This window comes from Erythranthe guttata, chromosome 10, assembly GCF_056151865.1.
Source record: "Erythranthe guttata isolate IM_541 chromosome 10, IM_541, whole genome shotgun sequence".
Classification (NCBI taxonomy): Eukaryota; Viridiplantae; Streptophyta; class Magnoliopsida; order Lamiales; family Phrymaceae; genus Erythranthe; species Erythranthe guttata.
Genome location: NC_142542.1, coordinates 5,282,563 through 5,310,448, shown reverse-complemented (window position 1 = coordinate 5,310,448; position 27,886 = coordinate 5,282,563). Strand labels below are relative to the sequence as shown.

Genomic DNA, 27,886 nt, shown 5'->3' with positions numbered 1-27,886 from the left:
TTGTCTAGGTAACGTGCAAAATTTAAAAAAAAAAAAATAATAATAAATAAGAACGAAACAAATTGCCCAAAAAAAATAATTCAAAATGTAATCGGCGGATTTTAGAATTTCTATATTTTTAGTTATCTATAATATAACATACATAATAATATTCAGAATTCAAAAAATCTAATATTTATTCCAATTCCGTTCCCAAAAAATTGGAAATCTAGAAATCGGAACTTTCAGGATTCGGATAGAGAAATATTGTTCCAAAATCAAAGCAATGTGGATCGGAGTTGATGGTATTCGAGACCCACAATCAAAATCAACATAAGTGAATTTAATGAAATCGGTAAAGCATCGATCGACTATTGCAGTCTATTTCGATGTCCGCATCGACATCCTCGACGACTTGGGAGCTGATTCGTTGGGAGGTAAAGGGCCTTGACGGATAGCATCGGAACATTCTCGAGCACAACTCCCTTTAAACTCATAACCGTAAGCGAAGTAAGGCTCGGCACCGAAGAAACTTTAAGTGATTCCAAACCCGAGAAACATAATATCTCCAAGTGTTTCAACACGAGCGACGGACCACAAACTTCAAGCTTCGATATTTTTCTAGGTGAACGGACAATCAGCTTTTCGAGCAGAGGGCAGTTACGTAAAAAGAACTCGATAGCTCCGCCGCTCACGTCGACATTCTTGAACGACAACTCTTTGAGCGACTTAACGTCGAAAACCTTATTACTGCTGGGGGCAAATAACTCCTCGGGGAAACGATAACAATCGCCCCAGTATGTGGGAATAGGAAAGTCCAGCTCCAAACTCTGAACTTGTCTGGAAACGGCGAATTCAAGCCACCGATTGATCGAACACCTGTCTGACGTGTCTAAACTGTAATTAATTCTGAACTGTTTTACGGTGGGAGATTTGTGCGATTGGACGACGGAGTTCACCCATTTCATGTACTTGCGTTTCTCGCTCTTGAGCAACGTGTATTGGCTCTCGACCTCTTCCAATGATTTTTTCTTTCCCTCGTTCGATATCGAGATCCCTCGTAGCGCGCATTGACCGTCGAAATCGAGAGAGTGGGTGTGTTTCCAAAGGTTCGTCCAACGGGACGAAAGAACACTAGTGCGACCTGCTTCTTTCAGCGATAGCAACGACAAAACATCAACGAGAATTTCGTCCGGCAACTGACTTATCCGATCGTCGGTATCGACCACAGATCTTCTCTTACCACGCTGTCTCAGTCAAACAAGACGATGAAATACTAAATCAGGATTTATAACTACTGCACAAATGCAATTAGAGGGAAAGTTGCACAGAATTCGAATTCGATAATCATATCAAAAAATTAAATTAGGGTTTCAACAAAAATGGGATTTTATGCCGGAGAGATAACATAGAGCCAGAAACTAGAGAGAGAAAAAAAAATTGCCACAATCTTCAGATCACAGTAGCCATTAACGTATACATAAAAACTTGTCGAAAGGTTACCTTGCTCTTCTTCGTCTTCTTCTTCTCGGGTTGAATTCTGGTATCAATTTTGAGTCGCTTCACACCCATGATAAAGCTTGAATATTTAGACAGAAAGAAAGGAGAAACAAATAATCGGCGCAGAAAACGGCGCATTGTAAGATTTTAGAATTATTTATAGTAGTTGGGCTAGGGTTTCCCGATTAAGAAGTCAACGAAATGGATTTGGGCCCATTTTATGATCGAAATCGCTGCCACCTTCAACTAGACGATGCCTTCCCGCCACCGCCACCGCCACCACCGCGACGTCGCCTCGAGTACCTCACCGTCCAGAGCCACCAGAGCCACCGCCTTAAAAAAAATTATATGCGATTATATAGTATATTTATAAATGTACTTTTATACTTTTAATATTTATACGTTTTCTCCAAATTCCTATATTCCCATTTTGGGTCATGGCACATTTCCGTGTCCGTTGCCCCACTTTCCCATTTCCGTGTTCATTTATAAGTTTTCCCTCCATTTTTGGGACATGGTGTATCTACGTGTCCGTTTCCCCACTTTCCGTTTCCGTCTCCGTGCTATATATTTTGTATGAGTACGGAGGATGTTGGAATTTTGTCATTAGATTATCCATGCAAATTACATTTGATTTTGCCCAAAATAACATGCTAGCTGTAATTTAATTTTTGTTTCCAAGTTTGTGAAAGGTAATAAATTTCCAAGTTTGCATTGCCCTTGTTGTTGGCCCCCAAACTCGAGAAACAGACTATCTCCAAGTGTTTCAACACGAGCGACGAACCACAAACTTCGAGCTTCGATAATTTTCCCAGGGAATGGACAGTCAACTTTTCGAGCAGAGGGCAGTTATGTAAAAATGACTCGAGGGATCCACCACTCACATTAACATGTTTAAAGAACAATTCTCTGAGTCGCTTGAAGTCAAAAGCCATACTGCCTGGGGCAAATAACTCCTCGGGGAAACGATAATTTTCGTGCCGAATTTTGTAAACACGACAGTGCAACACCAGACTCTGAACTTGTCTGGAAGATGCGAATTGAAGCCACAGAGTGATCGAATTCTTGTCTGATGTGTCTAAAGCGTAACGGAGTCTGAACTGTTTTAAGGTGGGAGATTTGTGGGATTGGATAACGGAGTTCACCCATTCCGTGTACTTACGTCTCTTGCTCTTGGGTAACTTACATAGTTTCTCAAGCTCTTCCAATGGTATGTCCTTTCCCATGGACTCTTTCAATTTTGCTTCAAATGAGATTTCACCGTCGAAATCGAGAGAGGGATTGTGCTTCCATAGGTTTATCCAACGGGTAGAAAGAACACTCGTGCGACCTGCTTCCTTGAGCGATAGGAGAGATAGTATATCGACGAGAATATCGTCCGGCAACTGACTAATCCGATCATCATCATCATCATTGCCCACGAAACTTCTCTCGGCACACTGTCAGTCAAACAAGATAAATACTATATACATTACGGACTCGTTTGGTTCTTACGATAAGATTATATAATTAATCATAGCTAATCACCCCCAACCATTGACTAACTCATCTACTAAAATACTACATTTGCCAATCTTATCCAAAGGAAACTATCATAATTCCCACAAAACCTGATATCTTGTTCCAGATTCAAGTGGGAGAAAAAAGAAGTACCGTATATTGAATAATCATATCAAAAAAATTGAATTAGGGTTTTCAATTTATACCAATAAAATTAGGGTTTTTTATAGCAGAGAATAAATACAGCACAAATCTTCAATTGAAAGTTCATCTTCTTCTTCGTGGGTTGGAAATTGCTTAGACAGGAAAACAAGAATTAATCATATAAAAATATTTTCTGTAAATTAAAACAAATAAAAGATAACATTTTCGCACGTGTGGAATTGTACACAAACGTTGGGCTGGGCTTCCTCCATTTATTATCGGTAAAGCGGTCCTCTTATATATCCCGTTAAGAAGAAAACGAATTGAAGTTGGGCCCATTATTAGAGGAAGAAATCAAACAAATCGGATTTGAATTAGCACTTTCGGAATTTTTTTTAAATTTTTAGTAAGTGGAAAAATTGATTCCAACTCGTTACAAAAATAATGCAAAGATTGTAAATCGTTTTTTTTTTTTTTTTGGAAATTGGAACGGAAAAACTTATTTCACAATGATAAATTTTCAAATCGAAATAGACGGAATTTGGAATTTTTATTTTGTTCGGTCACCGGTAATATAAAATACATAGATTTTCGAAAATTAAAATAGGATTTTAGTTGATTAAAATGGAAACCGGAGCATTCGAGAATCAGACCGAAAAATATTGTTCCAAAATAAAATTTATTTGGATTGCAATCAATAGTTTGAAAATCTCATTCGAATTTCCACCCATAGCCCATCTTTTTGGGATATAAAATCAAATATTCAATATTATCCATCGAATTACATTTAGCACCAGACTTGGATCAATTATTATTTTCTCAAGAAGTTTATAAATTCATAAAAACAAATAAAAAAAAAATAAAAAACAAAAACATAAGATAACGTAAAGTTAAAGAATAATCAATTTAACGTGGTGATGCAAATGTGGTTCAAGATGTAGCTTCGCCTTCTTCCTCGCAGCTTCCTCCACACTTAATATGTATCTATCAAATCCGTCAGGGCAATATTCAGAAGCATAGGGATCAATTATTATTTTCTCAAGCACAACGCAATTCTCCAATATGTATTCGACTAACGCATTGTGGCTCGGGCGGCCATAGTACCCACAAAATTTGAACACTTTAAGGTGCTCGTGCCGAAACTTTATAGCAGCACCATCATCGTCGACTCGTGTAGGACTTATCCCACTTCCAAACTGTTTGTTCTGCACACTCAGAGAAATAAAAAAGAAGGAACAAAATAATACTAGTAGCATATTTATGTTTGCTTTTATAATATATATTGACAAGCACAAAACATGAAAAAGAATTTGACCTACATTTAGAACGAATTCCTGCAAGTGCGGAGATGCCCTTGTCAGTGAAGCGAGTCTCATAAAAAATCGGTCGTCATCATCAAAAGAATCATATTCGACAACCAACTTCTTCAATTTAGGCATTTCAGGAAAATTGCACAGCTCGTCGTTTTCTTGTTTATCGTGAAACAGCGACATCAGCAATTTAAGAGTCTCCAATTGAGAAAAGCAGTAAGACAGTGCGTGAATTAAATTTTTCAGACAATCAAGACCGTCATAGGTACCACCGACACATACATCAACCAGCATTGGAACATTCTCGAGCAAAACTCCCTTTAAACTCGTAACCCTAAGCGAAGTAAGGCTCGGCGCGGAAATTTTAAGTGATTCCAAACCCACGAAAGAGACTATCTCCAAGTGTTTCAACACGAGTGACGAACCACAAATTTCGAGCTTTGATACATATTTTCCTGGGGAATTGATAATCAATTGTTCGAGCTGAGTGCAGTTATGTATAAAGAACTCGATAGCTCCGCCACTCAATTGAACATTCTTAAAAGACAATTCTTTGAGGGACTGAAAGTCCAAAATCATATTGCTCCGGGCAAGTAACTGTTCGGGGAAACAAGAACAAGTATCATAGTTACGAAACTCTGGATCATCAAGGTGCAACTCCAACCTCTGAACATGTCTGGAAAATGCGAATTCAAGCCACCGAGTGATCGAAGAATTAGCGTACGATGCGTCTAAAGGAAAATTGATTTTGAATTCTTTTACTGCGAGTGATTTGTGTGATTCGACAACACGGTTAACCATTTTGACGAACTTGGGCCCCGCACTATCGATTGACTCATTCCATGGCACGTCCGATTCAATGTCAGCCTCAAAATGGAGAGAGGGGGTGTGTTTCCACAAGTTTAACCAACGGAACGAAAGAACACTCGTTCGAGCTGCTTCTTTCAGCGGTAGGAGAGACAGTATATGGATACGAACTTCTACCGGCAAATGACTTATCCGATCAACACCATCACCCACCACAAAACTTCTATTACCAAACTGTCAATCAAACAAGACGATAAATACTACATTACAATTCTTCACAACTGCTCAAAGATGCAATAATCCACACAGAAATTGATACCTTTGCTGATTTTATCCAAAGTAAATTATCATAATCAGCGGCGGATCTACTATATGTCTAGGGTGTGCAGCTGCACACCCTTGAAATTAAAAAAAAAATATTCCCTATATATATATATTGTTATATTATATTATATGTGATTATTTAACAAACGTAATTGGTAGTTCACCTGGTAAGTAGCTTTAATCTTTTGTGAAATGTCATAGGTTCGAGTCCCAAAATCATCAATTTTTTTATAGCTTTTCCAAAACTCTACAAATCCATTTATACTCACATTTTCTCTCTACAAGTCCATTTATACTTAACATTTTCTCTCATTTTTCCAAATTTACTCACATTTTCTCTCTACAAATCCATTTATACTCTAACATTTTCTCTCATTTTTCCAAAATTCTACAAAAAATTGCAATTGGTCTTAAAATTTCGATTTTCCTACATATTAATATTATTTTATGCTGGTATTATTATTATTAAAAAAAAAATCGGGGGCGCTGTCCCCGAACCCCCGTAAACTTTCGCACCCCCTTGGCTAAATTCCTGGATTCGCCACTGATCATAATCCCCTAAAAAAAATGATATATTTGTTGCAAAATAATGTGTCAGATCAGAAAATTGAATTAGGGTTTTCACGATTAGAAACAAAAGAAGGGAAAATTACGCAAGAGAAATACATATAGCAAAAAAGTATTAAAAAAAAAAAATCCACGATCTTCGATCGGAATCTTACCTTAATCTTCTTATAGGGTGGCAAATTGGAATCAGTTCTGATGACACGCTTCCCGCGCGTGGAGCTTGCGTAATTGTACATGATCCTCCGCAAACAGAGAAAGAAGAAAAGAATTATGGTATGAGATTGATCAAATATAAATAGTTTCTCTGAAGCACGCTAACCAACCCTAAGCCATTTTTATAATTATTTTTAATTATACTTTTTTCTTTTTTTTCCCTTTTTTATAGGGAATTGCTTTTTGCGGTTTGAAAATTGCTATTTGCGGTTTATAATAAAACCCTAAAAAACAAAACACTTTATTCCACTAAAACCCCAAAACTTTCCAAAAAAGTCCAAACCCCCCCCCCCCCCAAAACGCGTAAAAGCCCAACCTGGGCGTCCATTTATGCAGTGCACGCCCAAGTTGGGCGTGCAAACTGCATTTGGGCGCCCGAGTTGGGCGTCCAGTGCAAATTTTTTTATTATTACTTTTTTTGGGCTTTTTAACATGAAATTGGTTCCGTAATCGACCTACCCAATGCATATTACACATAAAAAAAGTCGAAATTACATCAAAAATCGAAGCCCAATCCTTCTTCAAGCTTGATTTCGAATTTTCGATTTTTTTTTTTTTGCTATTTGCAGTTTTGGGGGTTTTTAGATATTTTTAAAAGTTTTGGGGGATTTTGTTAGAAACCGCGAATAGCAATTTTGTGACCGCAAATAGCATTTTATTTTTTATATCAATGAAACTTCTTTTTCTCCACTAATTTTCCATTTTTTTATTTTTATTTTTCTTTCTTATCCCTTTTAATTACGCCAAATGAGATCGTTTTTTTTTTTCTACTACTTTGTACTGCGATTTGTTCGACCATACACCCGCGTGTGATAAACATCGGGTGGGTCTTCTGCTGCCATGTGTCTCTTTTTTGTATTTTATAATAGATTTTCCTTTAGGGTTTACCTTTAGGGGTTTTATAAAAATAAAAAAAGGAACACATGACAGCAGAAGACTCACCCGGTGTTTATCACCGAATGTAAGGTCGAAGGAACTTTGTACTGCATATTAACGGTACTAGACTACTAGTGATAACAAAAGTGTCTTGAGTACCATGCTATAAAAATCATATACCGAAAGATGTTCAAAAATTCAAAAACATTGTTATCTTTCCTTTAAAATGTAGCATATATATCATTATTTGTATTTCGTATCTTCATTATTTAAATTTAATATTTTAAAATTTTCCATAGACTTTTCAATTAATATTTTTAATAAATAAAAATTTTTTTTCCTCCAATTAATCAGTTCAATAAAAGAGGAGAAAGTATAGGGTTGTCATTAAAATTTAAGATACAAACTGAATGATGCACAAGTGTCACAAATAATAGTCCAATTACAATAAAATACTTTGTGGAGTAAATGTTACACATATTATACTAGTCCAAGGAGGTAAATGTTCCAATAAAATACTTCTGGAAGTAACTGTTACACATATTATACTTTTGGAATGTAAAGTGTATTTAATTTTATTAGAGTAAACTGCAAATACTACCCCTGTGTTATCTCGAAATAGCAAAAACCCCCCTGTGATAAATAAACTAGCAAAAAACCCCCTGTGAAATTTAGTCAAAAGCAGAATCCCCCCTAGCTGATTTTTTAGACTTGAAATGACAAAATTGTCCCTCAAAATGTATTTATATATATACATATTATATGTATATTTATTCTTTTTAATTTGTTTGTTTAGAAATTAAAAAAAATATAAAACAACTAAATTGATTATTTGTTAAATAAAATAATTAAAATATTTATAAAATATAAGAATTTATTAATTGCAAGACTCCAGGGGTAATTGTGTCTTTTTATATCAAGTCAACCCTCAAATAGTTCCATAGGGGGTTTTTGCTATTTAAATAATTTCACAGGGGAGGTTTTTGCTAGTTTATTTATCACAGGGGGGTTTTTGCTATTTCGAGATTACACAGGGGTAGTTTTTGCAGTTTACTCAATTTTATTATATTAGGGTAAATTACGAAAAAACCCTGAATTTAGACTAAATAATAAAAAATATATCTCAGCTATTCGTAATTACTAAAAAGTCCTTGATGTTTGTTTCCGTCTTACGCCAACTCTTACCGTGTGACTTTTCACGAACTTTTTTTTTATTTCAGGGAATAAACTTTACACAATTTCTGATATTTTCTTTTATTTCTCACCTATTTAACATAAGGTATAAATAATAAACCGTACACATTTTCTGTTAGAAAAACTCAATCAACAGTTAATTAGGGAAAATTTTTGGCTATTACGGATAGATGCGGGTGTTTTTCGTTATTTCGCCCTAATTATAATAGGCACGGTACTCTGGTGGGCACGAGATCCAACGTTGCACCATTTAGCGCCGTTGGCTTCTCCAATCTTCCGAAGTTTCTACAGAAAAACTAACGACTTTATACTTTATAGAACAGAACAATCTAGTCGAAGTCGAATCGCAAACAACTGTACAGAACGCAACAGTAGAAGCCCGGCCCCACCGCGGGCCACCTCCTCTCCGATTCGGGCCCACCGGCAATCACCGTCATTGTATACGAAATTCCGAATTTTCTCAACCGTCACACGGTGTGACTCACACCGGACCACTCATGCATTTTGGCTTTCCGATTCCCCCACCTACTCTCCAGAATTCTCCACCGCACACGCTCACAGCACACTTCCCACCGCCGCCTCCGTCGGCCGCCGCCGCCGCTGAAAATATGAGCCTGCCTGCCGGACTCCACACTGAATTTCTGCTCCCGCGTTCAGCTCTCCACCGGCGGACGATCCCTTCCCGCCAGAACCAGCGCGCGTGGAAACGACGCCGTCTCAAGCCACTCACTCTCCGAAGCCACTTAAATCCCCTCGACAGCATCTTCCATAGCTTACTTTCCCAATTCTCTTCTGCGAACTCGCTCAATCTCATCGCCCCAACACTCGGCCTCGCCTCCGGTCTCGCCCTATTTTTTTCTTCCAGTTCCCCCAAATTTACAGCTGCAGAACCTAAACCAATCGGAAATTCAGATACCGACATAGGTGAGTGGATCCTGTTCACTAGTCCCACGCCTTTTAATCGTTTTGTGACGCTGCGCTGCCGTTCGATTTACTTCCCCGGAAACGAATTGTTGGAGAATGTGAATGAAAAGCTTGTCAAAGAGGAGAGGCATTATGTGAAATTGAACAGTGGGAGAATGATTCAGCTTGTGGAGGGCGATGGTGATGTTGATGAGAATGTGGTGTATCAGAGGATTTGTATCGACACGGAGGATGGTGGAGTTTTGTCGTTGGATTGGCCGGTAAATTTGGACTTGGAGGAGGAGCGTGGGTTGGATACGACTGTGTTGATTGTTCCAGGAACTGCCGAGGGGAGTAATGAGAGGAAAATCAGGGTATTTGTGTGCGATTGTTTGAGGCGAGGGGTTTTTCCGGTTGTTATGAATCCAAGAGGATGTGCAGGTTCACCATTGACTACTGCACGGTTAGTATTGTCGAATACCGTTTCATTTTGTAATACTATTCGTCACTTGTGCACTTCTTAGTTTATTTATGCAGATCAAATAGGAATCCAGAAGACATATATAAGTAGTTTATAATCATGAAGATTAGGCTCGAGTTTCTAATGGCTCGAGTTTCTAATTCATAAGATTTTTCATTCCTTGTCTGCACTGATAGCAGGACCCTATAACTACTTCATTTATGTAGGTTATTTACAGCTGCCGATAGCGATGATATCTCCACGGCTGTACAGCATATAAACAAGAAAAGGCCATGGACAACGTTAATGGGAGTTGGCTGGGGTTACGGTGCAAATATGTTGACAAAGTACTTGGCGGAATCTGGAGAGAGAACGCCTCTTACAGCTGCAACATGCATAGACAATCCTTTCGACTTGGAGGAAGCCATGAGGTCGTCGGTCTATAATAATACCGATTTTAAGCAGAGACACGTAGATGGCTTGATCAAGATACTTCAGTGTAACAAGGTTTCCTTTTCTAATAGAAAACTTCGTTTTTTTTTCTTTAGAACTCCAACATAGATAGTTGTTTCATACAGGAGATTTTTCATGCCTGTAAATGGCATAAAGTTATGTGTTAAAAATCGAATCATTCATCTTCTTTAAATAAAAACTAATTATTAAAAATTGCTTTCAGTCACATCGTGCTTTTGAGATAGTTTACAGTTTTGTAAAGGGAGGATTGTTTTGGAGCACCCAAACTTGGACATGTTTGTATATCAAAGTCGAACTGACCCCGTTATCTCTTGCTGCTGTAACTCTAAAGTTATTATTTCAGGAATTATTTCAAGGTCGAGGAAAGGGATTTGATGTTGAAAGAGCTCTATCAGCATCATCTATTTGGGATTTTGATACAGCAATTTCGATGGTGTCTCTTGGATATGATACCATTGAAGAATTTTATGCAAAATCGAGCACGCGAGATGTTGTTGGCAAAGTGAAAGTTCCTGTTCTTTTTATACAGGTTTTGTTACCTTTCTATGATGTTATGCTGCCTCTGAGTTACTAATTTAATGGTTATTAGACTGTTGATTTAGTTAGTAAGTCATATGCATTGTGGCAATTATGGTTGCTAATTCTTTTCAATTCCCCCTCATTGGTGTCAATTAGGTTACGCCGAAACATTACCATTATAATCTGGCTGTTTTACTTGATTTAGCTGTTGTTGACGTAATAATATATTTTGGCCTAAAATTTTCCAAGCAATATATCTGGAATTTAGTCGTTTTGTTAGTTAATACTTCTGTTAACTTCCATTTTTGACCTTTGTTGGTCGGATGAGCTTCATATTCTAACTCTTCAAAATGGATAAAGCAACTGTGCACATGTCTTCTGTACAAATTCCAATATTTGTCATTGACGTCGTGTATTTAGGAGTTCATCAAATAACTCATACTTCATCGGCGTGTCAGCATTTTTCTACTCTTGAAGACCCTGATACTCAGACGTGCATATAACGTAGGCAGATTCTTGTATCCATGTAATGTAAGTAAGAATGAAACTACTCAACGATGAAGTGCTAGTCATCAGCATGTTTTTTGTTCATGCAGTAAATAAATTGTGTGAAAATGTGTTTTGATGATACTAATTAAATCTTACTAAATGTTGTTCAAGGTTTGACAATTGTTTTTGTTTTTTTCATTGATTATCTAGAATGATGATGGAAAATTTCCGTTGTTCTCTATCCCTCGGAGTTTGATAGCAGAGAACCCATATACAAGCTTACTTCTGTGTTCTTATTCACCATCTAGCAGGATTATGGATGACAGGTTCACGTTCTCTTGGTGCCAGCACCTCACTTTGGAGGTAACAGTTTCTTTTAGTCGTTTAATGTGCACAATATCGCTACAATATCGTTTATGTGCTTTAATATAATGGCCAAAATGCTAACTTGCAGTGGCTCGCAGCTGTTGAGCTTGGACTTTTAAAAGGCCGCCATCCACTTTTGCAAGATGTTGATGTCACCATAAATCCTTCAAAAGGTTTAGCATTGGTGGAAAGTGGAGCTTCTAGTAATAAGGAAAGAGTTGACAAGCTCTTGAATCTAACTAATGGGAATTCTACAGCTTCTCCATTAGAGATTTTTCAGGCAAATGATACCACGGGCATCCAATCAAGATCTGCAAAAGATATAGGAGGATTGCCTCCTATAACAGAAGTGTTGCAAAAAGGTGACAAAAATGTAGGGAAACAATCTGTAGAAGAAGGAATCAACTCTGATAATGAAAGAGGACAAGTGCTACAAACCGCAGAAATGGTTGTGAATATGCTTGATGTGAATATGCCTGGCACTCTGACAAGTGATCAGAAGAAGAAGGTAACATGAAGTTTTAGTCTATTTAAGTTAGTTTATTTAATTTATATGCTTGGAATTAGCGTGCGCGTGAGTATTGTACTTGTAGACTTCATAATGTACCACAACTCACACATTTTTTAAGAACTGTGTTTTTTACAAACTTGAAATTCAGTGCCGACTTAATATGCATATAATAGGCAAGCCAAGGAATTTATTTTTGGCAATAATGATGAAGTGGAAAAATAATGTTGACTGTGGCAGGTCCTTAACGCTGTGGGTCAAGGAGAGACAGTTATGAAAGCTTTGCAAGATGCTGTACCCGAAGATGTTCGTGAAAAGCTTACATCTACTGTTTCTGGAATTTTGCAGAGTCGTGCGTCTAATCTAAAATTTGATAAACTCTTGAGTCGTGGACAAACTCCTGATGTGACATCAGACGAAGTGCTAGAAAAAACTAGACCCGCAAAATCAAATAGTGATGAAGATGTTCACTCTTTGGACCAAACGAAGAGGACTAATGACCCTGGAAATGGTCGCGCTAATGTTGATCGTAGCTCTGACGAGGCTCCCGGGGGGGTGGAATCAGAAAAACATTCACCAGAAATTTCACAGAAATCAAACGAAACAGATATAGATCAATCGACCAGTAACCATGTAAGTAAGACTCCTGATCCAGAAAAGGTGAACCTGAATGACAAGGAAAATTCTTCTGAAAATGATCAAACATCGGGGGGTAGTATTGCCAAAATTTCTGATAAGGAAAAAGTGTTAAATTTAAATGCTGATCAAGAGCCTGATGGAGCTAAGGGTATTGTTGCGGACCAAATGAAAGTGGAAAGAGAAAGCGGTGAAGTTCGATCAGACCAGATGGACGAGAAAAATAAGCAAGAAAATGATATTTCAGTCGATCAGAATAAGATATCTGAAGCCCCTCACACAGGGGAAACATCTTCAGATCCATCCGTGATTCAAAAAGAAGCAGAAAACAATCAGCCGAAGGGCGGTGATCCCCCGAGCTTCAGCGTCTCTGAGGCATTAGGTGCACTAACAGAATTTGATGATTCCACCCAGTTTGCTGTTAATAGTGTATTCCATGTGATTGAAGACATGATTGATCAGTTGGAGGTGGATAAGGGCAATAAAAATGAAGTGAACAATCCAGATAATGGAAGTGAATTAAATGAAATCAACGAGGTAAAGGAGAGTGACTACTCCGTATCCAAGAATCAGCTCATGGAAAACAATGATGAATCTTCTTGGACAATTGATCTGAGGATTAATGCTAGCACGCAGTCTGGTAATTCGAACGGTACTATTTTGCATGATCCACCAGGATCTGGCTACAAAGAAGAACCAGAGTATTTCACACATAGGGAACACTCTGGTAATAGTTCTGAGATAAACAATACAAGGAGCCAAGTTGGGAATGAAAATGACAATAGTTTTGTGCCTGCAGCTGGAGAACTTTCAGAAAGGAATTTCTTGAATTTTGTTCCATATGAAGACCCACTTTACAAAGAATACCTCCAGAAGTATCTTGATTTGAAGATCAGAAATGAAAAACTTGCAGATATGGCTAAAATGCCATCTTCGTATTTTGAATACGTTCCAGAAGAAGGCCGGTGGAAGCTTTTAGAAAGGAAGGAAGATAATACTGCTTCTGCGGATGATGATGCAACTCGTGAAGGTGGTTTTACAGAACACCAGGCCGAGACACAGCCAAGATCTGAGGATGCTGATAGAATCATTGAACCCACTTATGCAATATTGGATTCTGGTAAAGCACAGCACCAAACTGAAGAACTTACGGAAGTGAGCAATGTCAATGAAAATACTGAATTTCGTGAGATCGAATTCACAGACTCGATGCATTTCATCAAAAATCTGATAATAGAATGTTTAAATGTCGAAGTTGGTCGTAGAAACAGTGTGGCCGACGTGGAAGAATTGGACTTCGAACTTGCCAGAGAAACAGAGTATGTTGCAAATGCTGTATCCATGGCAGCGGTGCATGGAGTAAATGACAATCTGCTGGAAAATCCTGGGACCCTTGATGGAGATAATATAATAAAAGCTATTTCTTCTGCTGTTCAGAATACCCAATATCTAAGAAGAGTATTACCTGTTGGTGTTGTTGTGGGTGCTAGCTTAGTTTCCCTGAGAAAGTTCTATGATGTTGCTGTATTGGATGGTAATGACGAAAATAATTCGGCCCGTGATCATGTTGATAAATCGACAGAGAAACTTGTTCAAGTTAGTGAAAAGGAGAGTGATGAAAGGGTCTTAAAGAAAACAGAGGATAAAGATTATCTCGCCAGTTCAGTCTGTGAAGAGGAGGAGGACAATATTGTTCTCGGAAATTCTAATAACAATGGAGTTATGGTTGGTGCTGTTACAGCTGCTCTGGGTGCATCTGCTTTATTTGCGCATCAATCGGTAAATAAAATTTCGCTATTCTATAAATATTTTAATTACGTAATATGAGTTTATTCTTTCGACTTAATATGATTTTATGTACTATTTGAACCCTCCCACTCTTGAAACATGATATACTCTGCTTTACAAACTTGATATATATTTCAGATGAAAGCTATAATGTTCAACGTATCTGTTTTTTTTTTGGATCAATTCAATGATTTTAAAGGACTTTTTTTAAGCATCTAGGAGATTCTGGTCTCACCTTTATTTTATAGTGGCTTCTCAATTGATGCCCAAACTGATTATAAAAATGCAATTTGATCGTATTTATAAAGAAATGAAGACCAGCAGATGCTACCACTTCTATTGGATTTATGTTGCTAAATATGTTATTTACAGTTCTTAGTCCTAAATTCACTACCTTGGGCTTTGTTGACAAAAATGTGCAAAGCTTATTTTTGTGCAAATATTGCTGGAATATAGTTACAAGTTCTAAACCTTATGCATGCGTGAGTGTAGTCACTGAGGTTAGTTACCATTAACTTTGAGGTACGTAATTTTTTTCGAACAATGTACTTGTAGAATACTGAAACTGGCGGAACTTTGGGTGAGCCCTCGAAAGACAAAGAAACCAGCAAAGTGCCTACGAAGGTTGATGAAATGTCCGAGAAAACCGAGAACAATATAGTCACAAGCCTTGCAGAGAAAGCAATGTCTGTTGCTAGTCCCGTGGTGCCTACAAAGGAAGATGGAGAAGTCGATCAGGAAAGGTTTGAAAAAGATCTATTTATTTTCGTCATATGTCCTTTTTATTTTTATTATTTCCTTATTCCGAAAGTGGTTGGCTATGTGAATAGGTTGGTAGCCATGCTTGCAGAACTGGGACAGAAGGGGGGGATTTTGAAACTTGTTGGCAAAGTTGCTTTACTTTGGGGCGGAATACGTGGTGCTATGAGTTTAACTGACAAGCTCATATCGTTTCTTCGCATTGCTGAACGTCCATTGGTCCAGAGGTGAATTATGTTTTCTAACTTCAATAATTTCCCGTTATAATCTATGCCTTGGGTAAAGGGTCAATGGTGTTCGTAGAAGTACGTGACTGCTTATTTTCTTAACAAAAAAATGGCTTATTTATTTTCTATAAAAAAATAGGTTAACATCTTCCATCTGATAAATGCAGGATCCTTTGCTTCATTTTACTGGTGCTTCTTCTATGGTCACCTGTTGTGCTTCCATTGCTCCCAACACTAATACAAAACTGGGCAACACATAGCCCCTTTAAAATTGCTGAGTGTGCTTGCATTGCTGGCCTTTATGCCTCCGTCATGGCTATGATTACATTGTGGGGCAAAAGAGTTCGCAAGTACGATGATCCTCTAGTGCAATATGGGCTGGATTTGACTTCAGTTCCAAAGGTATGGACGTGGCCAAATGCACACTTGTGTTATTTCTTTTCATGGAATCTCGAGTACGTATGCCAAATATCAGAAAACTTGGTAGTTGACTAATGTTTACTGCATTAATATTCTGACTTGAGCATAAAATTTTGATTGCCCGTTCCAGAATTTTCTGAAGGGATTGGTTGGAGGAGGAGTCCTTGTTATTACAATACACGCTGTGAATTCCTCACTCGGCTGTGCCCATCTACATTGGCCAGCTACTCTGTCTTCATCATCTTCAGAACCTGTAGTAGCATTAATAAAATCGTACGGGAAGATGCTTCTGCTAATTGCTCAAGGAATCGGCACAGCAGCCGGTATTTCCGCTGTGGAGGAAGTGCTATTCAGGTCATGGTTGCCTCAAGAGATCGCTTCTGACTTTGGGTATCATTATGGATTAGTTCTCTCCGGACTTGTATTTGCTTTATCTCAAAGGTAGTCCTTTTTTACGGTTCCTTCTCCCCATACACTAAAATGTACTATGGTAATTCTAAATGTTTCTTGCATTACTCATTAATCTATTTCATTTTAGGTCAATGCGGGAAATTCCGGGGCTATGGTTATTATCTCTAAGCTTATCTGGAGCTCGACATAGAAATGGAGGAAGTCTGTCACTACCAATTGGAATTCGGGCTGGGATACTTTCGTCCAGTTTCATCTTGAAAACAGGCGGATTTTTGACCTATCAGACAAATATTCCTCCATGGATTACCGGAGGCCACCCTTTTCAGCCATTTAGCGGAGTGGTTGGTCTCGTCTTTTCTTTGGTTTTGGCAGTTGTTCTCTATCCTAGACAGCCACTTAAGAAAAAGGCAATCAGAGTCATCAGAGGGTAATATGTTCATTCTTGATTCACGCACAAGCTGTTTTCGATATGTTCTCCGATTTTGGGCCGGTGAGAAAATGGAGCTGAATATATTGCGCCTCAGTTTGGACTTTGCCGATATATTAAGAAAGGCAACAACGACCAAAGAGGAGAGAGAAGAAAAACACAGTTAAAACGGATACTCTAGAACTGGCTTCACATTTTTCTCGTACATGCTTAAGGTTGTTCTATTGTTCGGCTAGGATACTCGAAGAACTCTAAATGCTGCCCACTTTAAGTAGGAAATATATACGCAATAAAGTGATACTATGTATAGGAAAGTGTTACTTAATACACTCAGTTGTAGATGTAGCTGTTTGTAAATCTCTGTCTCCAGTTTCTGTATACTATTACACGCTCTTCGGGAATTACGAGTGAAATTACACGAACTTGCCAAGAAAGTACATATTTCGCCGAAAATTCTCTAAATCGACGAAGTCGAAGATTGTTAATTTCTCTGTCTGCGGATCCATTTAGTGGCAACTTTACAGAAATCTTTTTCCATATAATGAAAGAAGTGTGGTCTTTTAACAAGAAGCTGTGCAGTAATCCTAAAAACCCTAATCAAACATCTTTTCCTAAAAATCAATTATGAACCACCAAAGAGTGGGATCACAGTTGAATCCAACCAATCATCTCCTCCATGCAAGAACTCCTCAGCTCTAAACTGCTTCACCACATCTTCACTGCAGTTCTTTCTATACCCTCCCCACGAAATCCTCCGCCTCGTATCCGCTCCGGGCCCAGAATTCCTATACTCAATGTACTCAACTGTACCCAAACTACTGTACCGATCCCACTCGAACCACCCTCGCGGGTGTATCAAATCCCCCAAGTAACTGTTCACCACAACGGTCCTCGAATAGTTCCTCCACGGCCTCCCCAAATAAGTCGAGAAATGCTTCCTCTGCTCAAGATCGAATTCCTCTGCAGCCTCGATCGTGCAATTCTGTAAACTAATACCCGTGTTCTGGTTCGGATCCTCTCTCCCTTGAGCCGTGATCATGTTCCTCTGTCCCTTAACCGGTTTCCGTACGAGAATCTTGCAGTTTTGGAATACTGCAGCTGCGTTTCCGAATATGAAATCTATTGTGCCTTGGATAGTGCATTCGTGGTAGAATTGACGAAGCGAGTGAGCGTATAGTGTGTCTTGATGTGAAATTATCCCACATCGGTAAAACGCCGCGTTTGAAGTCACCCTTAGAGCCACCGCTTGGTGCTTCTCCGGTGCTGCAGTGTTTCTTATTGTTAAATCCCGAGCCAAGAACTTGTCTCCCACCACAGCTGAAAAACACAAAAAACAGAGAATAAATAATCAAGAACTCGAATCTAGTTTTGTTAGTTTAAGAAAACGTCGTGTAATTTAAATAACGAAACCCTACTTAGTGTGGCCGACTGGAAAGTGGAGAAACCATCTACGAAGTTTTTGGACCCCGTGATTATCGTCGAATTCATCCCGTCTCCGACCAACATGATATTGATCTTCTCCCTCGGAATCAATACACTTTCTTTATAAACCCCGGATTTTATTTTGATCGTGTACGTTTTCGCGCTCATATTTGGCGCCTTCGCAATTGCCCTCGCTATGCTCGTGCAGTCGCCACTTCCATCCGAGGCGACAACCGAATCGGGCCGTGGAAGATTATTCCTCCTCCTCTTCACCGCCGCCGCGTGATTCTTTCTCCGACGAACAATCCTCACGTAATTCGGGTCGATCACGGCCTTCGACTTCGGGTTCTTGATAATTCGTCGAACCCTTTTGCGGTTAATATTCTCCACGCGCTTGATCAATGCCAAGTTATTGCTGATCATGTGTGAAATTGGGGTCAGCAGATTCTGAATGTGTTCTCTGTGAGTGCCCTTTTGGGGGTTTCTACCCCCACCGACCAAATCAAGTTCTTCCAAATCGGAGAACCCATTAATGCAAGTGTTCTCATTCGTCATGGCGGCGCTCAAGAGGGTTTTGATGTTACCGTACGATCGGCGGATTGTCGGAGAAGGAGAAGCAACGCCGCCCAATTGGATTAGGGCTTGTTCGAGTTCGTACAGGGTTTGATCGAGCATCTCCATGCAGTCTTTGAGGGCGTTCTTCTCCGGCGAGGTGAGATCTTGGTTTCTGAAATTGGCGGAGATGCGGGTTTGGGTGTTCTTCACGTGGCCGGCGGTTCGATTGATGGCGAATTGGAGAATGTTCTGGAAGGTGGTGGAGTTGTTGTTGTTCATGGAGGTGGGGATTAATGGGGAGAGGGTTGTGTGGCAGAGAGAGGGGTATAGGGTTTCTGAGCAGGATTTCTTGATGAATGATTGCAGGGGTGAAGGCGGCGTTGTTGGTAATGGGCGGCGGCGGCGGTGGTGGTGGTGGTGGTTCGATGAGTTTATGAGGAATAGTGAAATGAAAACGGCGGCGACGGCGAGAAACGCGACGAGCTTGATGATTAGTGTGTGGGTTTTTGTTAGCTTCTTGATCGTACTGGTGGACTCCATTGATGAAGGTTTTTAGAGTGGAGAAGACGATTGATTACCAGAACTGCAGAAGGAGAACTTGTATATATATATATATATTGATGAGGTTTTTAACCGTTTAATTATTATTTAAATCTTTATTTATTTATTTATGGTATGAATATTTAAATAAATTAAAAACTGATTATATGTAGAATTAAGCGGGAAAATAAAATCAAAACAAAAATAAATTTAAAAATGTGAAAAATAATAGGGGGTTTTACATTTTCTTTAATCCAGTGTAATTAAATGGACAAATTACGGCCACCACTGATGTAAATGTCGAATTAGAAAAGAACTTGTCATGTTTTGGTAATTATAAACACCCCATCAACTACGTATTGTCTTACACGTCCACCTTTACGGTGTCAAATTCACCTACTGAAATAGGTTTTTCCGTAAGAAAATACGTAGTTGAGAGGTGGTTGTAATTACTCAATCAAAATGAATTTTTTCATAATTTAATCTTACTTCAAGGATTATCGAAATTCGACATAATTAAAAAGTAGATGAAAAGGATTCATTTATCCTTAACCTATCAAAGAGATGTAGAAATGACAAAAGAACAAGAGATAGAAGAACAATTTGATCTTTTATTTATTACTCTCACAAATCACAAATCCCATAATGTAAAACAAAAAATGGGATTAAATAAAATATTAAAAAAGTATTATTCCAACAAATAAGTAAATAACATTCACAACAATATCAATTGTTCCTCTTATTTAATAATAATAATAATAACTCCAGCAATCAACAAACTTCATTGCTACTCTCACTCAACAGCCAATGGAACAGCTTCAGCCTGCACAGAACAACACAAACAAACATCAATTCTCTACTAATTAAAAATTAAAAATAACCGGGGGCCATCGCCCCCCGATCCCTACGTAAAACTCACCAATTTACGAAGTTTGAGCGCGTACAACATTTCGAGGTACCGTTTGATCTCGAGACGATCGAGCTTTGACACGTATTTCCAGAACCCGTAAACTCCCGCCAAATTCAACAGCCTCTCCGAATATATCTGCCATGTGTACCTACACAAAACAGAGACATTATTTATTATTTTCACCCAAAAAAAAAAAAAAATTATTATTCCAAAAAACATATTTAAATAAATAAATAAATCTTACTTCTCACGTATACGTTTAAGGCCACCCGTTGAAATAGCTTCCCAATGAGAAGGATCCTTCGTACACTTCTCGAAGAAACCAATAAGAATCTCGGCCACACTCTCGCCGTTGTACGGATCAATGTGAAAACCAGATATTCCGTCAACAATGATCTCGGCGGGGCCACCGTGGAGGGTGGCGAAAGTCGGCAGTCCACACGTCATCGCCTCGACCACCGTCAGTCCGAACGCCTCGTAGAACGCCGGCTGCACGAAAGCCCCCCGCGTGTCTGCTATATAACGGTACAGCTCGCCGTTTCTCACGCGGTTCATCTGAGAAGATATCCATCGGAACTGGCCGTTCAATTCGTACGTCTCGATAAGGCTGTACATTTTTTTCATCTCGGCTTGTTCTTCTAGATCTTTCGATTCCTTTCTCCTATCGCCGCCGACCACCACTAAATTGACCAGTTCCCTCAGTTTAGGGCTCTTGGCGTACAATTCCACCAGTCCGGTTAAATTCTTCACGCGGTCCAATCTCGCCATGGTGAATATGATCGGCTTTTTCTTGTCTTTCAGCACACATCTATTAATTCGAATTACAGTTAAACCTCTATAAATTAATACAGTCGGGATTAGGAAAATTCTATTAATTTAGCGAAATATTAAATTATCGAGTTAATACTTTAGCATGTTCTCACCAAGTCGGGACCGAGATAAATTATTATTTCAGCGAGATTAACAAGTTACCGAGTATTAATATATCGAGGTTCTACTCTATTAAGAATTCATCAGCCTTAGGCTCTGTTTGGTTTCATGGATTTTGAAATATGGAAAATGAAAATGCAGAAGCAAATAATTTGAAAATCTTTAGAATTATCCTTTCATCTTTTTACTCAGTATTTTACTTAGATCCAAACAGAGCCTTATAAGTGACTGAAAAAAAAAAAAAAAAAAAAACTACTTACAGATGTTCGTCGTTTTCGACGTTGCTGTAAAGAAGCTCCTCGATTTCAGGGTGGAAAGATGTGAGCCTCTTTTCTTCGTCCGTGTACGGGAAGTAAACATTCATATCAGCTCCCGGGGAGACGATGTTGAATTTAGGGTCGAAAACGTCGATTCCGTGCACGACACGGTACAATCCCGGCATTGTGAACGCCATATGGCTCTCGTATTGTCCGACGGTGTCCTTGCTATTTAATAACAAGAAAGTTAAACATTAGGCTCGATTTTTAAGTCGAAATATATTTGCGAAAAAAATTAATAAACAAACCTTCCGGCAATTTCTTGGAAGGTGCTAGTGATGATGAAGTCGGTGTGGTTCATTGCGAACAGATCGGCGGTGAACTGGCACGAGAAGTGGTACTTGTCGTCGAAATTCTTCACGTAGATATCGGAATCGGGGTATTTCGTTTTCTCCAATGCATGAGCAATCGTACACTGCGAAATAAATAAAAATTAATAAATAAATAAAATCAAGAACTAGTAGTAATAATTTCATTGAGAAAATAGCATATATTAATTACATACTTGTGTAACTCCTAATTTGTGTGACAGCAAAGAGGCTGCCAAATTACCCTCACTATAGTTTCCAATTATCAAATCTGGCTTGCCCTGCAATTCTGCAGTTATTTCTTTCGCAACATCCTAAACGAAAAATCGAAAAAAAAAATTAGTACTTATTCGCCGATAAAACATATAAGCAACGGAAAAAAAAAACAAGTAATCGATTTAGTTACCTCAGTGAAAGTTTCCATGTAAGGCCAAACCTCAAAACGAGAAATCCATTTTCGGAGAATTCCCTTCTCCGTTCGAAACGGAACTCGAAGAATATGCGAGTGTTCCGCTCCAAACACTTTCTCAAGACGTTGGCTGCAAGTGGTCCCCACTGCATCCGGGAGCAATCGAGTCACCTGTATTATTATTACACAGAAGAAAAAAAAATGAAATTTAATTTTTGGTTTTTGCAATCTTCTTAAGGAAAAATCATAATAGTAAATGGAAACTAACAATGATAATTCGTGGCGTGATATCGAGTCCTTGCTCCTTGATCCGTTTCAGCATCTCGCGCTCTAATGCCGGAACTTGATCCAAAATGTACACAACCTTAAAAAAAAAAATTAAAAATCAAGAAAATGTGGATATGTATATATACATGATTACATATATGTATATAGATATATTGATATAGTATGGTACCTGGCCACCAGTATCAGGATAACCTAAGACATTTTCTTGAGCAAAGTAACCATGTGGAGAGAGAATAACAACATTGAAAACCATAGGAATTTTTCCGAGGAATTTCTCGAGTGTGCTAGAATCGGGCGCCTCGAGTATGTCCAAAAGCATCGAAATCATTTCCGATACTCTGCTTGCAGTGTCGCCCCATCCTCGCTCTAATCCGATTTCTTGAAATTTTTGCTCGAAATCGGAATATAATGTCTCGGGTGGAAGAGTCGAGAGGTACTCCTCTGCCTTCCTCAGAACACCTTGCAGAGAATTAAGGTTCTCGATTCTGTCGTTGAGCATCATCGTCTATGCAATAAAAATCGAAAAAGGAAAAAACATTTCATTAAAACATACAAAAAAAAAAAAAGAACATGACATCGAACTTACTCCCTCCGTTTCAAAATAAGTGTCACTTTATAATTTTTTTACCAATTTTGCCCTTTGGTTGAAGAATCCTATTATGGAGATAAGTTTGTTGAGTTCTAGATATTAATAGCTCATTTAATAGATTTTGTGAAGGGCAATCTGGGGTTTCTAGATTAAATATGCGTGCGCTTACCTTAAACGACACTTATTTTGAAAAACGGAGCAAGTAAATTACAACATATATATACAAATTACTACCTTGCCGTTGTAGTGATGCATGCGAAGGAAATCGAGGAGTGCGGCCATGCTCTCGTTGTCGTGGAACAATTTGGCCGAGAGATGCCTGTTGAGGAACTCGACTCCGTTCCCGATCGATTTTGTGAGGGTCGGTTTGGGGAATGAAGCGGTGAATGGTTCGAAATCGAGCTCGAGCACAAATTTTTCATTACCTCTGCATCAACCAAACAAAGAAAAAATCTCAAAAAAACAAAAAACAAAAAAAAAAAAAAAAAGAATTAAAGGATCGACTCGAAGAAACGTACGATCCGTTAACGAGCTCTTCCTTGAATTGGAGATATTGTTGGACCGTAAGATCCTCGAACACTAGTGTGTTCACATTGACTCGAACGTATTCCCAAACACCGGGCCTTAGGCGAATAGCGAGTGCAACCCACGGTGGCAGCACAATTGCTTCCTATTCGAGGAAAAAACACGAAAGCATTTTTTTAAGGCCTTGTTTGGGAACTATATATGATTTTTAACTACTTGATAGATAATATATAGAAAATCAAGACCTGTGTGGTTTTGAGGAGTTGTTTGAAGGCATGATCCTGCAGTTTCGGCTTTTTGTCGGATTCGAATATTGCTTCGAATTCAGGCACAAGCTGGTGAGGTTTCAGTATTCCTTTTCCGTGGGATTCAATTCTTCAATAACAACAAGTAATTCATTCGTTCAATATAATGAATATATATATATATATATATATATATATATATATATATATATATATATATATATATATATATATATAATGTAACCGCCATTTTCAAAATGAAAAATTATGTGTTAATTACCTTGATAGGAACAAGAGAATCTCATTGCGATGAGCAGCGAGGGTGGCGTCCAAGCGCTCACGGAGGCTGTGGACGCGAGTGAGAACACGCTCCGGCATTGTAGATGTAGGTACCAAATTATTGGGACACAGAGTTTTCAACTGCAAGACAATAAAGAAATCAAGTTATATTAATAATACCAAAGCGTAGAAAATTTTGTGTTACGTGTTCTTTATCTTGGTTGTGTAATAACTAATAAATAGGAAAAAGTTGACTACAATTTAGTCAAATAAACTAGGGATGGTAATGGGGCGGGGTATGGGTCAGGTTTTGCAAACTCATCCCCACCCGTCTCAAATTGCCCATCCCGTAAAATTTCCTATCGGGTACCTGCCCGGTAGAAATCGGTTCCTTCGACCCTATACCCGTTGAAAAACACCGGGTAGGTCTTTTGCTGCCACGTGTTTTTTTTCTTTTTCTAAAACCCCTAAAAATAAACCTAGCGGGGAATCTATTATAAAATACAAAAAAGAGACACGTGGCAGCAGAAGACACACCCAGTGTTTTTCACCTGGTGTAGGGTCGAACAAATCGTAGAATTCCCCGATAAAAATAATTATTTTTTGTGAAAGCGAGTTTGAAACAACAAAAAAGTAATTTAAATAGAAATAAAAAGAAATTTAAAATAATAATACAATTAATCATATATATTAAAATAAAATAAATTATATTATAATTACAGGGCGGGTATAGCCCGTCCTAAACCCGATTTAAAATTTGTATTAATCCCCATATCCGTCTCATATTTTTCCGGGCGGGGCAAGAAATACCCACTATTTTCGGGACAGTGCGGGGGTACCCAACGGGGCGGGTCAAATTAGCATCCCAAAAAAAGAAACTACGAGATGAGTCACATTCTAGAATACACACATAAAGCTTGAAATTTTGTAAGCCTAACACCTCATACTATAAAATGGACCCACAAAAATTAATATGAACATTGTTTTTTTTTTGGAGAAATCAAAATTGATCACGGAAGCAAAGCAATATGCGTGACAAATTAAACAAGCAAAATTACATGGCTGAGAAACTCTGCATCACATACATAATTGCCGCACCACATGCATCTAAACTTAGCATATAACATTACCAACAAAGAATATCAGAGAGACACTGTATACAGAGGATTATTTATATAAAAGAATTTCCAAACAAAAAAAGTAAAATGATTATTAGCAATTAATAAAAATTCAAAGAAAAAGGGCAAATTAAACAGATGAAAAAAGATTTTTCTCACCTTGTGTAAAAAAATAAAAGAGCCAATCAGAGCTCAGAATCAGCTGACCAATGGGAATATAAAGCAGAAAATAATGGCAGATATTTTAGGGAAAGAATTAATGAAAATCAAGAACCATCTTATATGTATATATATATATATGCAAAAACAAAAAAGAATGGGGGGCCATGTTGCAAAACCACTGTCTCTCTCAAAACTGTACAACACACACAAAAAAACAAAAAAGTGGGTTTAATTAGTTTAATATTAATTAAGCCTAAAAACCACTTAACGGTAAAAACAAACGGCTGTTTTGTGGTGTCTGGGTATGACTAATCAATCCAGTGGATCCATTTAATTTGTTTAATTAATGATAATATCTATCCACTTTAATTTGCTGCTTCTTCTTGATCGAGCTCTGTAATGTTTTTTGAGTATTTTACTGTCAATAGGGGATTATTTTTTTATTTTTTATTTATTTTTTAATCTAAAGAAGTTATATATTAATTATTAAATACATTATCTTTACTTGTAAAGTTTAAGGATTTAATATTATAGTACTACTAATGTAGTGGGCTATGAGGTTTGTTTTCAAAGGTTTTATATATTGTATTTGGGACTTTGACTTGGATTAGTGCAACTTTGCAGCTGGTTTTAGGCTACTTAAAAGCAGTATTAGATATTTGTGGCTGAAAGGGGCAAAATTGTCATTTCACATAGCTAGATATTTTTATATTTGTGGCAACTTACGGCCAGCCCCCTCAGGTATATTCAAATTACGACAATTATCCCCTTACTCATGTATTGTATATTTGTATTACACGTCCACCCTTACAAGTGTCAAATTTACCTATTGAATGTGTGATTTTTTCGTAAGACAATATATAGTTGATGGGGTGGTTGTCAATTGTAATAATCGAAATATAAGGGGATTTTTCGTAATTTTAACTTACCTTGGGAGGTAATCGTAATTTTCCCTATATTTATTTGGTGTGGTGTACATCGCATAATATTGATCATTTACTGTAAAATAACATATATAATATATTTCATGGTGCTGCCTGCAATATGATGAATTATTAATCATCAAATATTTCTGATAAATTACTAATATAGATACTTTAGCTCTAAAAGATTACAAGGTTTTATATGTTAATTTAAATCAAATATTTTTCTTTTAGTTTCAGAAAATATAAAATCACCTTGCAAAATTTGGCACTAAAGTGAAGGTCCTTTCTTATGTATACGTGGCATATGATTATTGGACCGTCAGGAAATATATAAGAGGCAACCCGACACGTCTGGTGTGACTTTATTCCCCACTTCGTATATTATCTCCTTTTTGTTTTCTTTTTTGTATTTTTAAATCGATTAATTAAATTAGAAAAAAGACTGATTATAAAAATATCATTAATTCGAAAGATTGTTCAAAACCAATAATTGTTCTATAATTATTTTAACAAATAATATCCCTATTTGATGGGTCAATTTGACAAGGTCGGGCACCTTGGGCTTACTAGTAAGATCGGGGGGCCATAGCATGCCGATCGCGATAGATTTATTGGGCCTGGGGCCCAGTGTGCGCCAAAGACGAGACCTCTTTAAAAGCTCGATAAATTAAAACTTGTTAACATCGAGTTCGCCGAAACAAACGCGTGGATACACAGACAACGAGCTTGTCATTTCATCCGAACGTGCACTTATAAAAGACGATGGAGGGCGTAGGAAACGAGCTACTGGACAACCATTGGAGATAAAGACTCGAAGATAACTTCCATAAACAAATAAATAAAACATGTAAATTATGATCAATAATTGAACAATTAATATAATATTGGCAAATAAAGAGATTTTAAATTAGGAAATAGCCACACACAATTCTCTACGTAAATCAAACTCTATCAGGGAAACAATTTAACATAAAAAATACACATTTTCCGATTTATCTCTTTCTCTCTTGTTTTTATCCTTTTTTCAGATATTTTGTGTAATATTTTGGAAAATGAATGACTATATTAATAATTATTTTACTAAATTATCTAGGGGCTATTAACGAGAACCCCATATAACATTATTTTAATAAGTATGGGTCCAGCTTTTTTTCCTTTATTAGTGAGAAATCCATTCTTTTTGTATTCTCAAATTTACCCTTCCACTATTCACTATCCATTATCCACTAGTTTGATATTTTTTTTTATTTTTTATATTTTAATTTTAATTTTCGTTTTTTTATTTATTTCTTCTTTAAAAAAATAATATTTTTTTTTTAATATTTTTCTTTAAATATTCTTTTTCTATATTATTTTAGTTTTCAGTTAAAACAACTATATGTCAATAAAACGACTATTATTAAAACGACTATTATTAAAACAATTGGTATTAAAACAATGATACATCAGTTTCACAATTTATTAAATTAATTATATATTATATTATTTCCATTGTAAGATTAACTAATTATTTAATCAAAACATCTCCAAAACAACTATTTGTTAAATCAACTATTTATTCA

The 27,886-nt window shown here is 37.5% G+C and overlaps 6 protein-coding genes across 8 annotated transcripts; 1 reads left to right on the top strand and 5 right to left on the bottom strand.

Moving 5' to 3' along the window:
• Positions 1-79: 79 nt before the first annotated feature.
• On the bottom strand, positions 80-1,597 carry LOC105970867 (F-box/LRR-repeat protein At3g26922). Its single transcript, XM_012995691.2, has 2 exons — positions 1,483-1,597; positions 80-1,226 (listed from the first exon to the last, which is right to left on the bottom strand). The coding sequence occupies exons 1-2, from the start codon at positions 1,549-1,551 to the stop codon at positions 351-353; spliced, it is 945 nt and encodes a 314-aa protein (XP_012851145.2). The 5' UTR covers positions 1,552-1,597; the 3' UTR covers positions 80-350.
• Positions 1,598-2,132: 535 nt separating this feature from the next.
• On the bottom strand, positions 2,133-3,395 carry LOC148767346 (F-box/LRR-repeat protein At3g26922-like). Its single transcript, XM_088823962.1, has 2 exons — positions 3,375-3,395; positions 2,133-2,918 (listed from the first exon to the last, which is right to left on the bottom strand). The coding sequence occupies exons 1-2, from the start codon at positions 3,393-3,395 to the stop codon at positions 2,133-2,135; spliced, it is 807 nt and encodes a 268-aa protein (XP_088680088.1).
• A 390-nt stretch (positions 3,396-3,785) lies between these two features.
• On the bottom strand, positions 3,786-6,447 carry LOC105970876 (F-box protein At5g03100). Its single transcript, XM_088824890.1, has 3 exons — positions 6,287-6,447; positions 4,443-5,474; positions 3,786-4,328 (listed from the first exon to the last, which is right to left on the bottom strand). Exons 1-3 carry the CDS (start codon positions 6,365-6,367, stop codon positions 4,014-4,016), a joined length of 1,428 nt encoding a protein of 475 aa, XP_088681016.1. The 5' UTR covers positions 6,368-6,447; the 3' UTR covers positions 3,786-4,013.
• Positions 6,448-8,608: 2,161 nt separating this feature from the next.
• Positions 8,609-17,254, top strand: LOC105970895 (alpha/beta-Hydrolases superfamily protein). Its single transcript, XM_012995710.2, has 11 exons — positions 8,609-9,780; positions 10,005-10,284; positions 10,595-10,780; positions 11,470-11,622; positions 11,714-12,133; positions 12,374-14,548; positions 15,113-15,300; positions 15,388-15,543; positions 15,711-15,945; positions 16,094-16,404; positions 16,502-17,254. The coding sequence occupies exons 1-11, from the start codon at positions 8,912-8,914 to the stop codon at positions 16,803-16,805; spliced, it is 5,277 nt and encodes a 1,758-aa protein (XP_012851164.2). The 5' UTR covers positions 8,609-8,911; the 3' UTR covers positions 16,806-17,254.
• Positions 17,255-17,318: 64 nt separating this feature from the next.
• LOC105970896 (pectinesterase) lies at positions 17,319-19,421 on the bottom strand. The gene is made up of 2 exons (XM_012995711.2): positions 18,217-19,421; positions 17,319-18,118 (listed from the first exon to the last, which is right to left on the bottom strand). Exons 1-2 carry the CDS (start codon positions 19,316-19,318, stop codon positions 17,424-17,426), a joined length of 1,797 nt encoding a protein of 598 aa, XP_012851165.2. The 5' UTR covers positions 19,319-19,421; the 3' UTR covers positions 17,319-17,423.
• A 488-nt stretch (positions 19,422-19,909) lies between these two features.
• On the bottom strand, positions 19,910-25,602 carry SUS4 (sucrose synthase 4). 3 transcript variants are annotated; one of them, XM_012995780.2, is made up of 14 exons: positions 25,396-25,602; positions 24,120-24,259; positions 23,840-23,969; positions 23,588-23,739; positions 23,304-23,496; positions 22,650-22,985; positions 22,461-22,556; positions 22,190-22,363; positions 21,981-22,097; positions 21,724-21,890; positions 21,419-21,643; positions 20,473-21,036; positions 20,238-20,376; positions 19,910-20,141 (listed from the first exon to the last, which is right to left on the bottom strand). In XM_012995780.2, exons 2-14 carry the CDS (start codon positions 24,215-24,217, stop codon positions 20,112-20,114), a joined length of 2,421 nt encoding a protein of 806 aa, XP_012851234.1. In that variant the 5' UTR covers positions 24,218-24,259; positions 25,396-25,602; the 3' UTR covers positions 19,910-20,111. The 3 variants fall into 3 exon arrangements, with proteins under 3 accessions (XP_012851234.1, XP_012851232.2, XP_012851233.2); XM_012995778.2 differs by lacking the exon at positions 25,396-25,602 and adding an exon at positions 25,177-25,393; XM_012995779.2 differs by lacking the exon at positions 25,396-25,602 and adding an exon at positions 25,204-25,339.
• Positions 25,603-27,886: the final 2,284 nt, after the last annotated feature.

What these genes read in the sequence shown, in the direction of transcription:
- LOC105970867 (XM_012995691.2), bottom strand. Translation starts at nt 1,551, where the DNA reads ATGGGTGTGAAGCGACTCAAAATTGATACCAGAATTCAACCCGAGAAG. An exon ending in AGAAGACGAAGAAGAGCAAG is followed by an intron (nt 1,227 to 1,482) that starts GTAACCTTTCGA and finishes TGACTGAGACAG; the next exon opens with CGTGGTAAGAGAAGATCTGT.
- LOC148767346 (XM_088823962.1), bottom strand. Translation starts at nt 3,395, where the DNA reads ATGGAGGAAGCCCAGCCCAAC. An exon ending in TGGAGGAAGCCCAGCCCAAC is followed by an intron (nt 2,919 to 3,374) that starts GTTTGTGTACAA and finishes TTTGACTGACAG; the next exon opens with TGTGCCGAGAGAAGTTTCGT.
- LOC105970876 (XM_088824890.1), bottom strand. Translation starts at nt 6,367, where the DNA reads ATGTACAATTACGCAAGCTCCACGCGCGGGAAGCGTGTCATCAGAACT. An exon ending in CACCCTATAAGAAGATTAAG is followed by an intron (nt 5,475 to 6,286) that starts GTAAGATTCCGA and finishes TTTGATTGACAG; the next exon opens with TTTGGTAATAGAAGTTTTGT. An exon ending in TGCAGGAATTCGTTCTAAAT is followed by an intron (nt 4,329 to 4,442) that starts GTAGGTCAAATT and finishes CTGAGTGTGCAG; the next exon opens with AACAAACAGTTTGGAAGTGG.
- LOC105970895 (XM_012995710.2), top strand. Translation starts at nt 8,912, where the DNA reads ATGCATTTTGGCTTTCCGATTCCCCCACCTACTCTCCAGAATTCTCCA. An exon ending in CAAGTGATCAGAAGAAGAAG is followed by an intron (nt 12,134 to 12,373) that starts GTAACATGAAGT and finishes TGACTGTGGCAG; the next exon opens with GTCCTTAACGCTGTGGGTCA. An exon ending in GGAGAAGTCGATCAGGAAAG is followed by an intron (nt 15,301 to 15,387) that starts GTTTGAAAAAGA and finishes CTATGTGAATAG; the next exon opens with GTTGGTAGCCATGCTTGCAG.
- LOC105970896 (XM_012995711.2), bottom strand. Translation starts at nt 19,318, where the DNA reads ATGGAGTCCACCAGTACGATCAAGAAGCTAACAAAAACCCACACACTA. An exon ending in TTTCCAGTCGGCCACACTAA is followed by an intron (nt 18,119 to 18,216) that starts GTAGGGTTTCGT and finishes TGTGTTTTTCAG; the next exon opens with CTGTGGTGGGAGACAAGTTC.
- SUS4 (XM_012995778.2), bottom strand. Translation starts at nt 25,245, where the DNA reads ATGTTATATGCTAAGTTTAGATGCATGTGGTGCGGCAATTATGTATGT. An exon ending in AACTCCTCAAAACCACACAG is followed by an intron (nt 23,740 to 23,839) that starts GTCTTGATTTTC and finishes TTCCTCGAATAG; the next exon opens with GAAGCAATTGTGCTGCCACC. An exon ending in CTTAAACGTATACGTGAGAA is followed by an intron (nt 20,377 to 20,472) that starts GTAAGATTTATT and finishes TGTTTTGTGTAG; the next exon opens with GTACACATGGCAGATATATT.